The 14878-nt window shown below is 42.3% G+C and overlaps 2 protein-coding genes across 2 annotated transcripts; one reads left to right on the forward strand and one right to left on the reverse strand.

The window, feature by feature from the left end:
• Window positions 1-90: 90 nt before the first annotated feature.
• On the reverse strand, window positions 91-3727 carry CLUP02_14843 (permease; the record flags this gene model as incomplete). The annotated part of the gene is made up of 5 exons (XM_049293769.1): window positions 91-1761; window positions 1901-2006; window positions 2123-2186; window positions 3070-3126; window positions 3529-3727. The coding sequence occupies 5 exons, from the start codon at window positions 3725-3727 to the stop codon at window positions 91-93; spliced, it is 2097 nt and encodes a 698-aa protein (XP_049150915.1).
• Window positions 3728-11674: 7947 nt separating this feature from the next.
• Window positions 11675-13084, forward strand: CLUP02_14844 (uncharacterized protein; the record flags this gene model as incomplete). Its single annotated transcript, XM_049293770.1, has 5 exons — window positions 11675-12084; window positions 12255-12368; window positions 12408-12704; window positions 12742-12920; window positions 12975-13084. 5 exons carry the CDS (start codon window positions 11675-11677, stop codon window positions 13082-13084), a joined length of 1110 nt encoding a protein of 369 aa, XP_049150916.1.
• Between the last annotated feature and the right edge of the window lie 1794 nt (window positions 13085-14878).

A 14878-nucleotide genomic window follows, 5' to 3' on the forward strand; every position in this document is an offset into this window, starting at 1 on the left:
TCATTCGGGTATCCTATCCAATTCCCCAATGTGGTACTCAAATGACTAATATCCCACAAAACTCCTCGAAAAAGACTTCTTTTATTCCGCTCATGACGAGGACCTGTCACCATGGGGGGTGATGGTCTCTCCAATCTCCTTGTCCTTGCCGGTGACAGAGCCGCCCTGCTCAGAGCTGATGGTCTTCTCCAGGGGCTGGGGTTCGGAAGCGGCATGCTGGTGTTCATCAGAGCGCCAGAAGTCCTTCTTTCCCTTGAACGCGCGGCGGACCCAAGGCGGCAGGATACCGCCAGGAATGCGCCAGGTCCAGGGGTCCTTCTCGTTCTTGTTATACGGAACGATGCGGCCACCGGAGACCTTCTCGATGACCCAGACAAGGCCGTTGATGAGGATGTAACTGCAGACACCACCGATGAGGCCGTCGGCAATAGAGTAGGTGAAGGGCATGAGTGCGAGGGTGATGAAGGCGGGAACGGCATCACCCATGTACCTCCAGTTGATCTCAGTGACAGCGCGTACCATCATGGATCCCACGAGAACCAACACGCAGCCGGTGGCCCACGAGGGAATGGAAGCGAAGATGGGAGCGAAGAAGATGGAGATGAAGAAACAGATACCGGTGACCATGGCAGTCAGACCGGTCTTGCCCCCCTCAGAAATACCGGCACCGGACTCGACGAAGGCAGTGACGGGGGGAGTACCGAAAAGGGCACCAACAGAGATGCTGAGGGCATCGACCATATAAGCGACGGATGAGCCCTCGAAATCCTGAGTCTCCTCGTCGATGAGATTGGCGAAGCGGGCCATGGAGTAGAGGGTACCTGTGCAGTCGAGGATGTCGACATACAAGAAGGTGATGAGGGCGAGGCCGAAAGCACCGCTGTATCCTCCGACGTTCCACTCTTGGACGTTGAGGGTCCTCTGGATCGGGTGGAAGTCGACAACCTTCTTGAAGAAGTCAAAGTTGGAGTCGCCGATGACGGTGTCAGGGAAGTAGGTGACAGAGGTGTTACGGGGCCAGGAGATGATGCTGACGAGGATGATTCCGGCCAGGATGGCGCCCTTGAAGCGGTACATCATGAGCATGACTGTGAAGATACCACCGCAGAAGATGCCGATCCACATGGTGGGGTTGCGCATCTTGGTCGAGGACGGGCAGAGACCGTCAACCTGCTCGCTCGCGATGCAGCCAGCCAACTCGAGGGGGGTGGAGGTGGCGCCGACAATCAGACCGATACCCTCGCTGTAGGTGAGACCAATGAGGGTGAGGAAGAGACCGATACCGACACCGGTGGCGAGCTTGATGGAGCGGGGGATGGCGCGAGCGAGCCATTGACGCAGACCGAGCAGGGCGAGGCCGAAGAAGATGAAGCCCTCGATGAAGATGGCGGTAAGGGCGACCTGGTAAGGGACGGCACCGGTTCCGTGGTAACCGACGACGGAGTAGGCAAAGTAGGCGTTCAAGCCCATACCGGGAGCGCAACCGACGGGCATGTTGGCGAGGAGGCCCATGAAGAAGGTAGCCAGGGACGAGATGGCGGCGGTGGCGGTAACGATGTCGCGCTTGACCTCTGCCACGCAGAGCATGTAGTCCTGGTCCTTGTCACAAGTGAAATCGTCGGCGTTGCGCGGGCAGACGCAGGTACCGCCGGAATCGGCGACGATGGAGGAGTTGACGGCGATAATGTAAGCCATGGCGAAGAAGGCGACGAGACCGGCGCGCATCTCGGTGAAGAAGAGTGATCCCTTGCGCTCACGGGGCTTTTTTCATGACATGTTAGCATACTTGTCACGCATCATCATTGCGACACCTTGCCCTGCGCGCTTTGCGCAAAGAAGCGGCGGCCGTGTGGTCATGTCGAAGGAGTTGTGGTGGGAAGTTGGGGAATTGGCGACTTACATGGCCGGAGCCCTCAAGCTGGAACCACCGACCGACCGGGCCGGCGGCGATCTTGGCGTTCCATTTCTGGATGAACCCCATTTTTGCACGAAATTTTTCGTCCTTTCTTTACTTTTCCAGTCCGCAATGTTTCGAATGGCGATAAACGATTGGGAATAGGTAGTCGTGCCCAAGATAAGAAATATTATCGGCAAGAACTTTAATAAATAAAAGAAATGTGACCCGAGATCTGATCGATGTTGACAAAGCCCGAGTGAGATTGCGGCGCGGATGTCGAAGATCTGAGCTGTAGAGAAAAGCAAGTCAAAGCAAGACAAGCCGAAGCCGGGCTTCTTAACTAGTTTTCTTGACAACTGCGACAGAGCAGGGGGAATGAGATGAGATGAGATAGGAATCGGGAGTGGCCGTTGAGGCACCGATTAGAGGATGCTGGACAGCGACGGGGGCGAGGATGGGAGGCGAGCCTAGAGAGACAACATCGACAAACCCAAGAGGGCGGAACGGTGGATGGTTTTTATCAATGGCCAGGACTGGCACGGGCAATGGCTCATAAACAGGATAGAGGCAACGGACCGCGCCCCCCTCCTCTTGTGGACGAACGACAACGGCCAGTCGCGTTATCAAAGAAAATCTCGAGCCATTATTTATTAGTGCGAAAGGATTATCATTTGCTGGATCACCGAAAAGGTGGGTGGGCAGCATAGCAAGGGCCCAGGCGTGGTGGATCAAGAAAAAGCTGTGTACTTTCACTTTTGCCCGGATAGCTGAGGTTGCCAAGACCAAGATGGCAACTGGGAGCTAGGATGGGCATGGGAGAGAAAGAGAGTGAGATGGGACTCAGAGATGGGCATGGGAGACGAACCGGGGGGTGGGATTCCTGAGAGTTACCCTACAAGTTACCGCGTAGACGATGGACGAAGGCGAGGCCAAGCCAAGGGTCACGGCACCCCCTTCTAGGGCCCAGCTTCCGAACCTCCCCAAAGACTAGCGCGACGCCCTTATCCTGGTCCCAGTTTTTATTTCTCGCATGCAGTCGTAACGACTTCATCGAGTTCTTGTCTCAGTCGGTGCATACACGGACGGCGGGCATGGCGTGGCATGGCATGAAATGGCGGCACCGGCCTCGAAGCGCGCGAAGCCATGTGCCGGAGAAGCTCAACTCGACTCACTGGAGTCCATAGACTGAGCCCATTGTGGGATTGTGGACACAGCCTTCTTGCTGGCATCTGCTTGTCTGCTTTAAAACTGGTCAATGGGGCCCGAATACCTTGACATGAGCTCCTCCATGTGGGCGTGAAACGTGGGACTGTGGATGCGCCGAAAAGATACATGTGGTGTACGGAGTAGGTGGCATGGCGGCGGCGGCGGCGCGGCATGTCGTCCAATGGCACACACAGGCAAAGAGCAAGATATCGGACCCGAAAGATGAAAGAAGTGACAGGCCGAAAGCAGCGTTCCAGCTATCTGGATTGTGAACGGGCTTGCCCCATTCCGAAGCCAACACGCTATTCAGGGAATATGTTTACTTTGTAAGTAGAGTTGGCCCAAAAAGCTCAGACACCAACGATGGCCATGTGGTGATAAGTTGCGAGTTTCTAACCAGATACGGCATCATCAATTGGAAGTACCTAACAGGCTGTACGGATAGCAGATGAGGGAAGCTCTGGGCCGTCGGCATGGTGGCTTCTCTAGCTGCGCTGCCTTTTGCCAGGTCACATCGATAATGCGCTGTGTCGGACGCCATTGGAGACGCCATACAAGGACAACAGCCTTTGATATTGTGGTGACTGTGAGATGGCGAAGCACAAAGAGATGGCGCTTAGGCATGAAAGATGTATCATGGATGTAGGCCGGGGGCCGACGGCAGCGGAAGGCATTTGCTATTGGTAGCTGAAGGCGAGGCGAGGCAAGCAAGCCAGTCCAGGCTGCAGATGCTCCGTATTACATGGGGAAATGGAAGGCTGTTTGGAAGTTTTGACGGGGTTCCATTTGCAATCGGGTTGTACTCGTCGTGTATCCGTATGTATTGCGTATTCGATTGATGGTATTGACTGGTGTCGGTAGTGGTTGTCCAGAGCGGTATGCTGGGCAAACATGGTTCTTGATGCGCCAGTGACAAGCAGATGTGGAAAATCTTAGCACATATCAATCGAGGGCGGGGCCAAAATGAGCGTCGCAACAAAAGTGCGTGCGTCCCCCCCCCCCCCCCCCCCCCCCCCCCCCCCCCCCCCCCCCCCCCCCCCCCCCCCCCCCCCCCCCACCCTCTCCCTACTCTGCACGCATCCTACCCCCACACGCCCACACGACCACCCAGCAGAACCCCCCCCCCCCCCCCCCCCCCCCCGCCGGGCCTGCCCTAACTTTTTGCTTAAAGTACCTTACGGAGTAGTCTTAATAAAGTGACCCGACCAGATCCCCAGAGAAGAGAGTTGCGCAACGCGACCAGCCCAATCAACTGGCAAGAAAGGTCGGACAGGTACTGCGGCAAAAGAGCATAAAGAGACGGCAGTGGCGCACTACATCAGAAGAGGCTAAGGCAGTGTAAGTGTACCTAAATGAATTGCGGATACACCCCGCCTGCTTCAACAGACCGAACCTGTGGAGCTAAGGCAAGGAACTGGCCTTTTTGGTCGGTGAGTGAGCCGCCTTTACTGCGTGACTGCTCCAGAGTGTTGACGCTGGTTGTGATACTCGTACCTTAGCACGGAGTACAGTCGCTGCCTATTGCCAGGACTCAGAACCAGTGAAGGGTGGCACACCTCAATTAAGGTATGTGTTGTGCCTGTGCTCCGGACTCTGTAGAGTCTGTACAAACACCACAGGAAGTCGTGGCAAGTTGCAACAGCATCACGTCGCCGGGCGTGTCAGTCAGGTCAGGTCAGGATTAAACTCAATGGAACATGCTGCTGACTTGCGCCTTACCGATCCATGCGACCTTGCGACCTTGCCTCAGCTACCTAGCTGGCTTAGGTCCTGACTGCATACTATCCGGGCAAGTGTGCTCCGGTGCTACTGCACCCAGGCAAAGGCGGAAGCCGCTCAACGTTACAGGTTCCTTTCTTATTCCATCTCAGCTGCCTTAGCACTTACACATACATACGGAGTAGCGTACCAAGGGTACTCCGGACCATAAGTTACGAATACTACGTGTTGGCGGTGTTGCACACGTTGGCAGTTGCCCGAGAGGTATGTAGGTGTCTATGTATAGGTCTTTCCCGGGGTTTGCTCTTTCCCGCTGTCAATGCTGTCGTCCCTTTCCCTTGCCGCTGTTCATTCCCTCTTCTTCTTCTTCTTCTTCTTCCTTCCTCAGCGAGAGACAATGGGACAATAGGAAAGAACATGCACGTCGTGCGTGATCGAGGCAACCAGCCCCGCCTTTTCCTCACACACATTGAAAAGACAGAAAACAAAAAACAAAGTACCGGGTGTCGAGGTTCGAATACCTAGGTATTCAAACATGTTCAGTTTTGCTCCTGCTCCTGCTCTGCCCCACAAGCTTGCCTTCCATTGAGTTTCCTCCTCCCGTGGCCACGGAGTCAGATACCTGCGCCGTATTACTGCAGCACGGTACCTAGGTATACCCAACCTTCTAAAGGTCTAGAAAGACGGAAAAGCTAATTAAGGCAAGATACCTGTCCTCTCACTCGATTCGACCAAACTACCTAAACCGGTCGCCCGATTGTCAGCTTCGGAAGCGGGGCTCTTGCTGAATCCGAAGCCATTGGCCGTGGCTGTGATCCACCTCCGAAGCTAGGCTCTTCTCGGGGCGAGCGGCCGTGGCCGAGCGGGGCCGCATCTGCCATCTGCGATAAGCATCCTGACCCTCCTTGGTCGGGGGGTTATGGCCTTTGTCAACTGCCTAGGTTCTGAGTTCTGTCAACCTTATCAGCCACTCCATCCATAAGCTAATTACCATCTCCAGACCTCATCTCGTTCTAAGGCACGCAGGCACCAGGTCCTCGTGTTTCCCGTTGCCTCGGTCGCAAGGTTTCTTAAAGGGCGATGATATTCTGCCAGCACCTGCCGACAGGGTTGGCAAATTAGTCACTTAGTCATTAGTCATAGTCATAGTCTGACTAATATAGTCTGACTATAGTCACTAAAAAATCCTGACTAGACTAGACTAGGCTAGTATTAGTCGCTTATATAAGTAACTATAGTTAGACTTACTTAACTAATTAGTCGACTAAATTAGTCAGAAGTATTCTTAGTAAATTAAAATAATAATAATAAATTATAATAAAAATAGTATTATACTATATAAAAATCTTAAAAAATACTATATATTAAAATATATATATATATATATATTAAAGCGTAGTACTTATTAAAGTTTAATTAAAGTAATGTTAATTAAATAATAATTTTTACCTAGGTATTTACTTATAATAACTAATAGTTATATTATAAGGCTAATTATTAAGGACTTATAATTACTTTAATAAAGCCCGTATAAAGAGTAGTATATATATATATATATATATATATATTAAAAGAGTTATTATTATTATTATTAAAAAGTAAAAGTAAGTAAACTAAAAGAAGAAGAATAGAAGTATATATAGTTAAGTTAGATTTTTAAAAGATTCTATAGATTACTAATTAGTATTTTATTTTAAAACTCTTTTTATTATTATATTTAATAATAATTAGTTATATTATTAATATATTTCTTAAGTATTTTAGAAGTTTCTACGATATTCTAAAAGTTTTTACAATATTCTAAAAGTTTTTATAATATTTTAAAAGTTTTTATAATATTCTAGAAGTTTTTATAATATTTTAAAAGTTTTTATAATATTTTAAAAGTTTTTACGATATTCTAAAAGTTTCTACTATATTCTAAAAGTTTCTATAATATTTTAAAAGTTTCTACGATATTCTAAAAGTTTTTATAATATTTTAGAAGTTTTTATAATATTCTAAAAGTTTCTACGATATTTTAAAAGTTTTTATATATTCTATTTATAATAATAAGACTTATATAGTAATATAAGTATATATAGTATATTTATAATTAGTAATAATACTAATTATTATAAATAAAAATAATAAAAACGTTTAGAATCTAATAGAATCTAATAGAATTTAGTAAAATTAAGTAGAATAATATTAGTAATAATTAATAATAAAGTAATTCTAAATTATTCTAGAGAGTAGTTTATTATTAATAATATTATTAATTATATCTAATAATTAGTAATATAATAGAAACCTTTAGAATCTTATAGAAAAGTAAGAAGAATATAAAAAGAGCTTAACTTTACTCCCTAAGGTCTAGTTTTACTTTTCTTAACTAAGTAATTATACTACTAAACACTATAATTGTTACGAAGGTAACTTTGTTTACCTTATTATTCGCCTTATTATCAATATTACGTAAGCAAACTATATACCATATTAATCTACGATTTCTGTAGATTATTATAGGGATTGATTATGGAAGCAATACTGCTTATATAAGCTTACGTGAGCAATGGAAAGTACTGGAAGGTAACTGAATAATCTGGAATTTACTCGAGGCGGAATTACGTACTACGATTACGCATTCACTTACGTATACGCTTATTAATTATATCATAATTAATAAGCAATGGAATATTCTAGTAGGAGGTTTTTATGCCTATATGTAGGCGTGTATTTGCCTACCTAGACCTTTCGTTAAGCAAGCAACTTCTCATATAGTAATTCAACTATATTACTCTCTTTACTACAAAAACCTCTTTTATATACGCTTATATCCCCTATATTCATATATTCTTGCTTCTATATGAATATTCACTTTTCATATTCTTTATAAGAATATCCCGCATTACCTCGTTAAAGCTATACGTGCTAGAATAATTAATACTAAAAACCTCTTTTAATCTCTTTTTATTATTATTATATTATTATATTCTTCTATAAGAATCTTATTATAATGGATTCTTTTATTTCAGACTCTTTTCAAGCTAGTAGCCCTATCTCTACTACTAGTAATATTCCTACTAGTAATACTACTAGTACTAGCTTTATAGACTCTTTATATAATAAAGAGGACTATAAGTTAGAGCCTAATAGCGAATCTAGTGCTTATATTTTTAAAAATAACTTATTTACTCGAACTCTTTTACCTATTAATTATATAAAAGAGAGAGAAATGTAAGTTAAATGTACTACGTAAGTAAATATACTTTTTTATTATATATTTAAATATACTAATTAGTATTATAGGTGTAGTAAAGACTGGATTATTAAAGTTAAAGATTTCTAAACCTCTAACTTTATGAGACATTATAAGCAATCTTACCCTAATATTGCTTATAATGAAAAATCTGAAAAAAATTGAGCAAAAAGTAAGTAATATTACTATTATTATATATTTATATATACTAATTAACGTATTATAGAAACCGATATAGTACCTATAAGAGAGTCTTTTTTTAGTAATAAAAGACCTCGTACTAGTACTATTACCGATTTTAATAAGGAAGAGGCTTATTTAAAGATATTAGATTTTATAGTAGAAAATAACTTACCATTTTCTACTATAGATTCTAATTCTTTTAAAAACCTTTTAAACTATTATAATAGGTATATTTTTATTATTATATTATAATACTTTATTATTTACTAATATTATATTATAGGTCAAATCCTATTATTAATAGAAAAAAGATTAGGAATTTACTAGATATTACGTATAGTAAATTTCTTTCTTTAATTAACTTAGAGATAACTGAAAATATTAAAAACTTAGGAAAATTTTCCTTTGTTTTTGATATATGGACCTCTAAGTCACAAGATGCCTATTTAGGTATTATTATAAGCTATATTAATAGCGATTTTAAGCTTATTTATAAGCTAATTAGTAAGTTATTATATATAACCCTATTTTAATATATATACTAACTAATATTTATAGTATTTAAAGACCTTACTGAATCACATACGGGTCTTTATATATATAAAGAAGTTATGGATAGTTTAGCTACTTATCTAAACTTAACTATTAATAACTTCTTTAGGTAAGTAATTATACTTAATTATATTATATTATTATACTAACTTATATAGTTTTACTAAAGATAATGCATCTAATAATAATACGTTTTTAGATTCTTTTAAAGCTAATTATGAATTAGCTTTAAATAAAGAGTTTAAAAACGATATTAGATGTATTGCTTATATTATTAATATAGTAGTACAGGATATATTAACCGACTATATATCTAATACTACTGAAGAAGAAGAATTATTAAATTATACTAATAATAATATTAGTATAATTAATAATAATCTCGCAGTTAATGAAGATATAACTACTGAGAATTTACTTAGTAGTAAGTATTCTTTTATTATATATATTACTATATAATATATATTAACTATATATATAGGTCTTATTAAACATATCCGTAGAATTACGGTTATAGTTAAATATACTAGCGAGATTAAACGATTATTATTAGAAGGTATAGAAAAGTCTAAAAGAGACGAAACTTTACCTTTTAATTTTAATAAAAGAATTATTCCTTTAGGTAAGTTAACTAATATATATATATATAAAGGGTTTATATTAATATATTATAGATAATAAGACTAGATGGAATTCTACTTAAAGAATGATATCTACTACTTTAGAGCTTAAACCAGCTTTAGAGTATATATTTAGAAATACTAGTAATTTAGAGTATAAAAAGCTCTATTTTACTACTAGCGAGTATAAGGCTTTAAAAGATTTAGAATCTATATTCGAGATTTTTTTAAAACCTAGTACTCGTTTACAGTCTCAACTATATATTAACCTTAATAAGGGTTTATTATATATATATACTATATATTAGTAAACTTGATAATTTAGTTATAAAGTTTAAGACTTTAAGAGAGTAACTACCTGAGCTAGTAAGTACTATTTTATTATATTTTAATATTTAAATTATATACCAATATTTTAATAGGCTATATACTATACGATTTTAGTAAATAGTTTAACTAAAGGAATAGTTAAACTATCTAATTACTTTCTAAAAAGATTAAGTCTATTTGATCTAGATATATATAAACCTTATATATTAGGTTTAATTTTAGATCCTAGATTTAAACTTACACATTTTGAAAGAAATCGTTTATTATATCACTATAAAGATATAAAAAACGATGTAAAAGAGTTATTAAAAAAAGAATATAAGTTATAAGTATTTTATTATATTTATTATTATACTATTTTACTAATTATATACTTTATAGAGTTAAAGAAGAAAAGTATGGGTCTAATATTACTAAAGAAGTATTAAAATCTACTACTTTTAATAACTCAGATTCTGATAACGACTTTTATATTAGTAATACTAATATAGAAGTAGAGTATATTAGTTATTTTAATAAAGGCCCTTTAACTCAAGAGGTATGTATTTTTTATATAATATTTAAAATACTTATTTACTAATATATATAATAGGCTAACCCACTATTATACTAGAAAAATAATAACTATAAATATCCTATTTTAGCTATTATAGCTAGAAGATATTTAGCTATACCAGCTACTTCAGCTTCAGTAGAGAGGGTTTTTTCTGTTTCTAGTAATATTATTACTAAAAATAGAAATAAACTACATCCCTCTACTGTATCTAAATTAATTCTTTTAAAGTATTAGCAAGTTAGTACTTTAAAAGAATTAGAGGATATTTATATAAATAATGAGGAGGATAGTAATATTATAGAAGAGGAAGAGGAATAGTTATTATTTTTATAGTTTTTAAGTTAGTTTTAATTTATTAATATTTTTACTATTTTCTTTATTTTACTATTTTCTTTATTTTACTATTTTATTTATTTTACTATTTTCTTTATTTTACTATTTTATTTATTTTACTATTTTCTTTATTTTACTATTTTATTTATATTATAAATTTTTTCTTTATTATTACTCTTTATTACCCTTATTATTACTCTTATTATTATCCTTATTACTATTACTCTTATTATTACTCCTACTATTACTCTTACTATTACCCCTATTATTACTTATTTAACTATATAAAAGTAATATTTTAAAGATTTTACTATATAGTATAATAGTTATTTAGCTTAGTAGTTTAAGTCTTTACTTTATTACTTCTTAAGGTCTAGAGTTCAATTCCCCCTTTAGTTACTAGTTTTAAGTCTTTTAATACTTAATAATTTAAATAAACTATAATTATATATAATATATAAATAAGTATTATTACTATTACTACTACTATTATTATTACTACTACTACTATTATTATTATTATTATTATTATTATTATTATTATTATTATTATTATTATTATTATTATTATTATTATTATTATTATTATTATTATTACTTTTATAATAGTTAATTAAAGTATTTAATATATTTAAGGTTTTTTTTATTTATTATATATAACTAATTTAGTCGACTAGTTAGTCAACTAGACTAAACTAGGCTAGTATTAGTTAACCCCCTGACTAAACTAGGCTAATATTAGTCAACCCCCTGACTAGACTAGGCTAGTATTAGTCAGGCCCCTGACTAGACTAGACTAGACTAAATCCCAACCCTGCCTGCCGATATCCCGCCCCCAAGTGTGGCTGCGACCGCCCCTGCCTCCGAGCCCGGAGGCCAGCTGCCCATACCCACCCACTTACCTACCCACTTACCTACCTACCTACCTACCTACCTACCCACCTACAACCACCACTTCGTCGACCTCGCCGTCGCTGCCGCTGCCGCTGCCGCTGCCGCTGCCGCTGCCGCCAATTGAAGCTATTCCCAACGTCAATATGCCGCAAGAAGAGATTAATCGCGAAGTTAACGATCCCTTCGTCTACCAGCATACCGTCGATTACGACGATTACGGTCACGTAGAGTACGACTACCCACTTTACGGCCAGCGCTTCTCTAGCCTGCCTAAGGCCAGAGCAGCACTTAACGAGGCTGCCCACGAGGCTGGCTTTACGGTCCGAATTGTTCAACACAAGCCCTCCGGTAGAACTGCCGTTACCTATTGCTATACTCGTAGCCCGCGTTGCGATCGAAAGCAGCAACGCCTCGCAGAGTTAACCCACCCGAATAAGCGTCGCAAATCCTCGACCTCGTTACAGACTGCCGCTGGCAGATCGCTGCCAGCCTTTCGAGCGAGTCAATTGGGCAGCTGGTCAATTGGGCAGTCAATTGGGCAGTCAATTGAGCAGTCAGTTAGGCAGTCAATTCGGCCAAATCGACGATTCCGTCAATTTAGGCCAATTCGTCAACTTAGGCCAATTCGTCGATTGCCGTACTTTTTACCAAAATAATTTAATCGACTACAAGTCAATTAACGGCCTCTGATTAGCTCAATCTGTTCGAATGCTGACTACGCAGAGCCCAGCTTACGTGTGTGCCCGAGACCGGCGGTCGTGTGGCGGCCGCAGCCACACTTGGGGGCAGGATATCGGGAGGTGGTGGCAGAATATCATCGCCCTTCTTGAACTGCCAGTCTGTCCAGTGACGATGGTCACGTATGCGAATTCACAGCGTCTGCCCGCCTCTTTGGTCAACTTCATTGATGCTCAACGAGATACCCATGTCACGATCGAAATCTGCCAAGCCAACTAACCCGCGTCCACCACATTGTACCTATCGAATGTCTCACTTTTTGGCGCTCCCATTCCTTAGCCTTATGCTGAACCAAGCTGCCTCGCACAAGCTCACCTTCGAGCCGTTTGTTGATTCTCGATCAGCCACGAAACTCTTCATGAGAGTCAAATGCGCACTCGGCCGCCGCCCAGCTCGGACAGCGGCGCACCTGCCCACCACCACGAGGTTTATCAAGTCTGGACCTTCCGCACCATCGACTTGACGACTCTAGTTCGGACGGAGTAAGGAGTGCACTTTCACGATCACCGGTCTGCTCCATTCATCGGTCAGATACGTTCAGTTGGCGTCAGCAGATAGCCAATCTGGTGCCTCCCATCCGTCTGGGCGATAGGAATCCCCCGAACCCCCCCCCTTCCCAAGGCCCCGAGCTTTCCACTGATTACGACTCACGTTGACATTGCCTCCCCCAATCCGACTTGGCCCACCCCCACGACTTCCAAACAGGGGGAACAACAGCACTAACGCACCACCGCCATCTGACAGACTTGAGGAGAACCGCCCGGCCGGCATCCCCGCAAAAACCCGCCAAAGACATTGACTTCAAGGTCTCATAGACGACAGACATTCTGGGAACTATGGCTCGCATTTCTTCATCGCCAGTGCAGGCCGCCTTTGCATGGTTGAACTTAATTCCAACATGCCTTACTTCATCGGTGCTTTCTTCTTTCTGCAAAAGACCGGCAATAGGGTCTCATTGGTTGCCGGCTTGTCTTTGTCTATATGTGGCTGGCTGCTGGGCATGAGGCTTTGGAAGCCGTGGCGGTAGCCTTTGACCCAGCAAAGCCAACGACAACATGTTACAGCTCCTGCTTGGCAGAGGCTACCTTCACGACATCTGATCATATACATCGCGCCCACAAAACTGCTTGCGCCGCGTCGTACGAGTTCCTCTATCACAGCAATAGTCGAGCTTGGGGGTCTGTCCTTCGTCTGATCTGGAGATCTTAGCCGAGCACAGATGCGGTGCCGTCTCGAGCTTGCGGTCACAAGTCTCCAATAGGGAATCCATCTCAGCTCATTCTGGTGGGAGATGGTACCTCGAAGCGAGGTTCGAGAGCAGCCTAATCCGTAGTGTGCCTTTGCAGTACGGTTCTAGATCACACCGAGATGAATCATTGTCGAGAAGTATTACTCCGTACCAGACAAAGAGTTCATGTGAGGACAACGAGTTCTCATGACAGCAACATCTCTGTTATGCGTCGCTTGGCATCCACGCATGTTAGTCGGGCGATTGCTGCGATCCATAATTCGGCATCAACATACTGTGACAAGCCAAGCAGATGGGCCTGTCGAAGAAATAGGCGTGTTGGAGGGTACTAACCTGGAATACGTCGCATCCAGAAAGCTGGGTGAGGCCGCAAGAGACACACGACCCATGTCCCAAACGGGCCTCGTTGCTTCTCCTTATCTGCCGGGCCCAATCTTTCTTCATGTACAGAAATGCTGAAGATACGATGACCAACGCGCCAACGCAACTTCCGCAACGGCTGCCAGGCTTGCACGTGGAGTGGGTCTCTTCTTCTCGATGCCTAATTTCTATTGCATCTATGCATCCGACCCATGGATACATTCCAAGAACTAATGTCAAAGAACTCGCCTTGGCCCCATTTCGCGGTCGTGACCGCACGGAGAATTGAGAATGGAGGAAGCACGAAGTCGCTACAAATACTGGTACTGGTATGGTATTGGAAACCACCATCTCGGATCCAGGCGTACAGAACCTCTCAGATTCGGACTATACCTTATGTCTCTGACACACATCGATTATCCATAGGTTGCTTGTAGCCTCACACACCCGTCTTCCCACGACCACCACCACCGGCGTTTCGCACCACCACTATTTACTTCGTCCGATGGCTACAATCCACTCAACAAGCTATGTCGACTCAGTCGTTCCATGGCTCCGGGACGACGGCGGCAAGCACGGCAGCGGTATTCCCAAGGCAATCCCGGAACGACGGCACAAACGGTATCCACACTACCGGACGAATTCAAGCTACCGATCACGGGAGAAGCCGAGTTCCTCGCTGCCCCTCCAGCCTCCTCCAGCCCGGGCGGGGCCGTGCCGACGACGGGGTATCCGCGACTCGCCGGGCGGGCGCGCTTCATCGAGTCATCCATCGGTTGATTCGAGACTGACGGTGAATTAAGGCAAGCCGAGTGGCGCTAAAGCCTTCACTGGGTGGTAATTTGGAGGAAACCGTCTTGTCATCCAGGCTTGCGCCTAGTGCCGTTCGTTGAGGCAGCCCATCGAATCGCCCACTTGTTAGAGAACCAAGTGTGCGGGACCCCGACCGCTCGAAATTTCGCTGTGTCGAGCCGTAGCCGGCAGACCCATGTGAGCCTTC

Source organism: Colletotrichum lupini, chromosome 8, assembly GCF_023278565.1.
Source record: "Colletotrichum lupini chromosome 8, complete sequence".
NCBI classification, from domain to species: Eukaryota; Fungi; Ascomycota; class Sordariomycetes; order Glomerellales; family Glomerellaceae; genus Colletotrichum; species Colletotrichum lupini.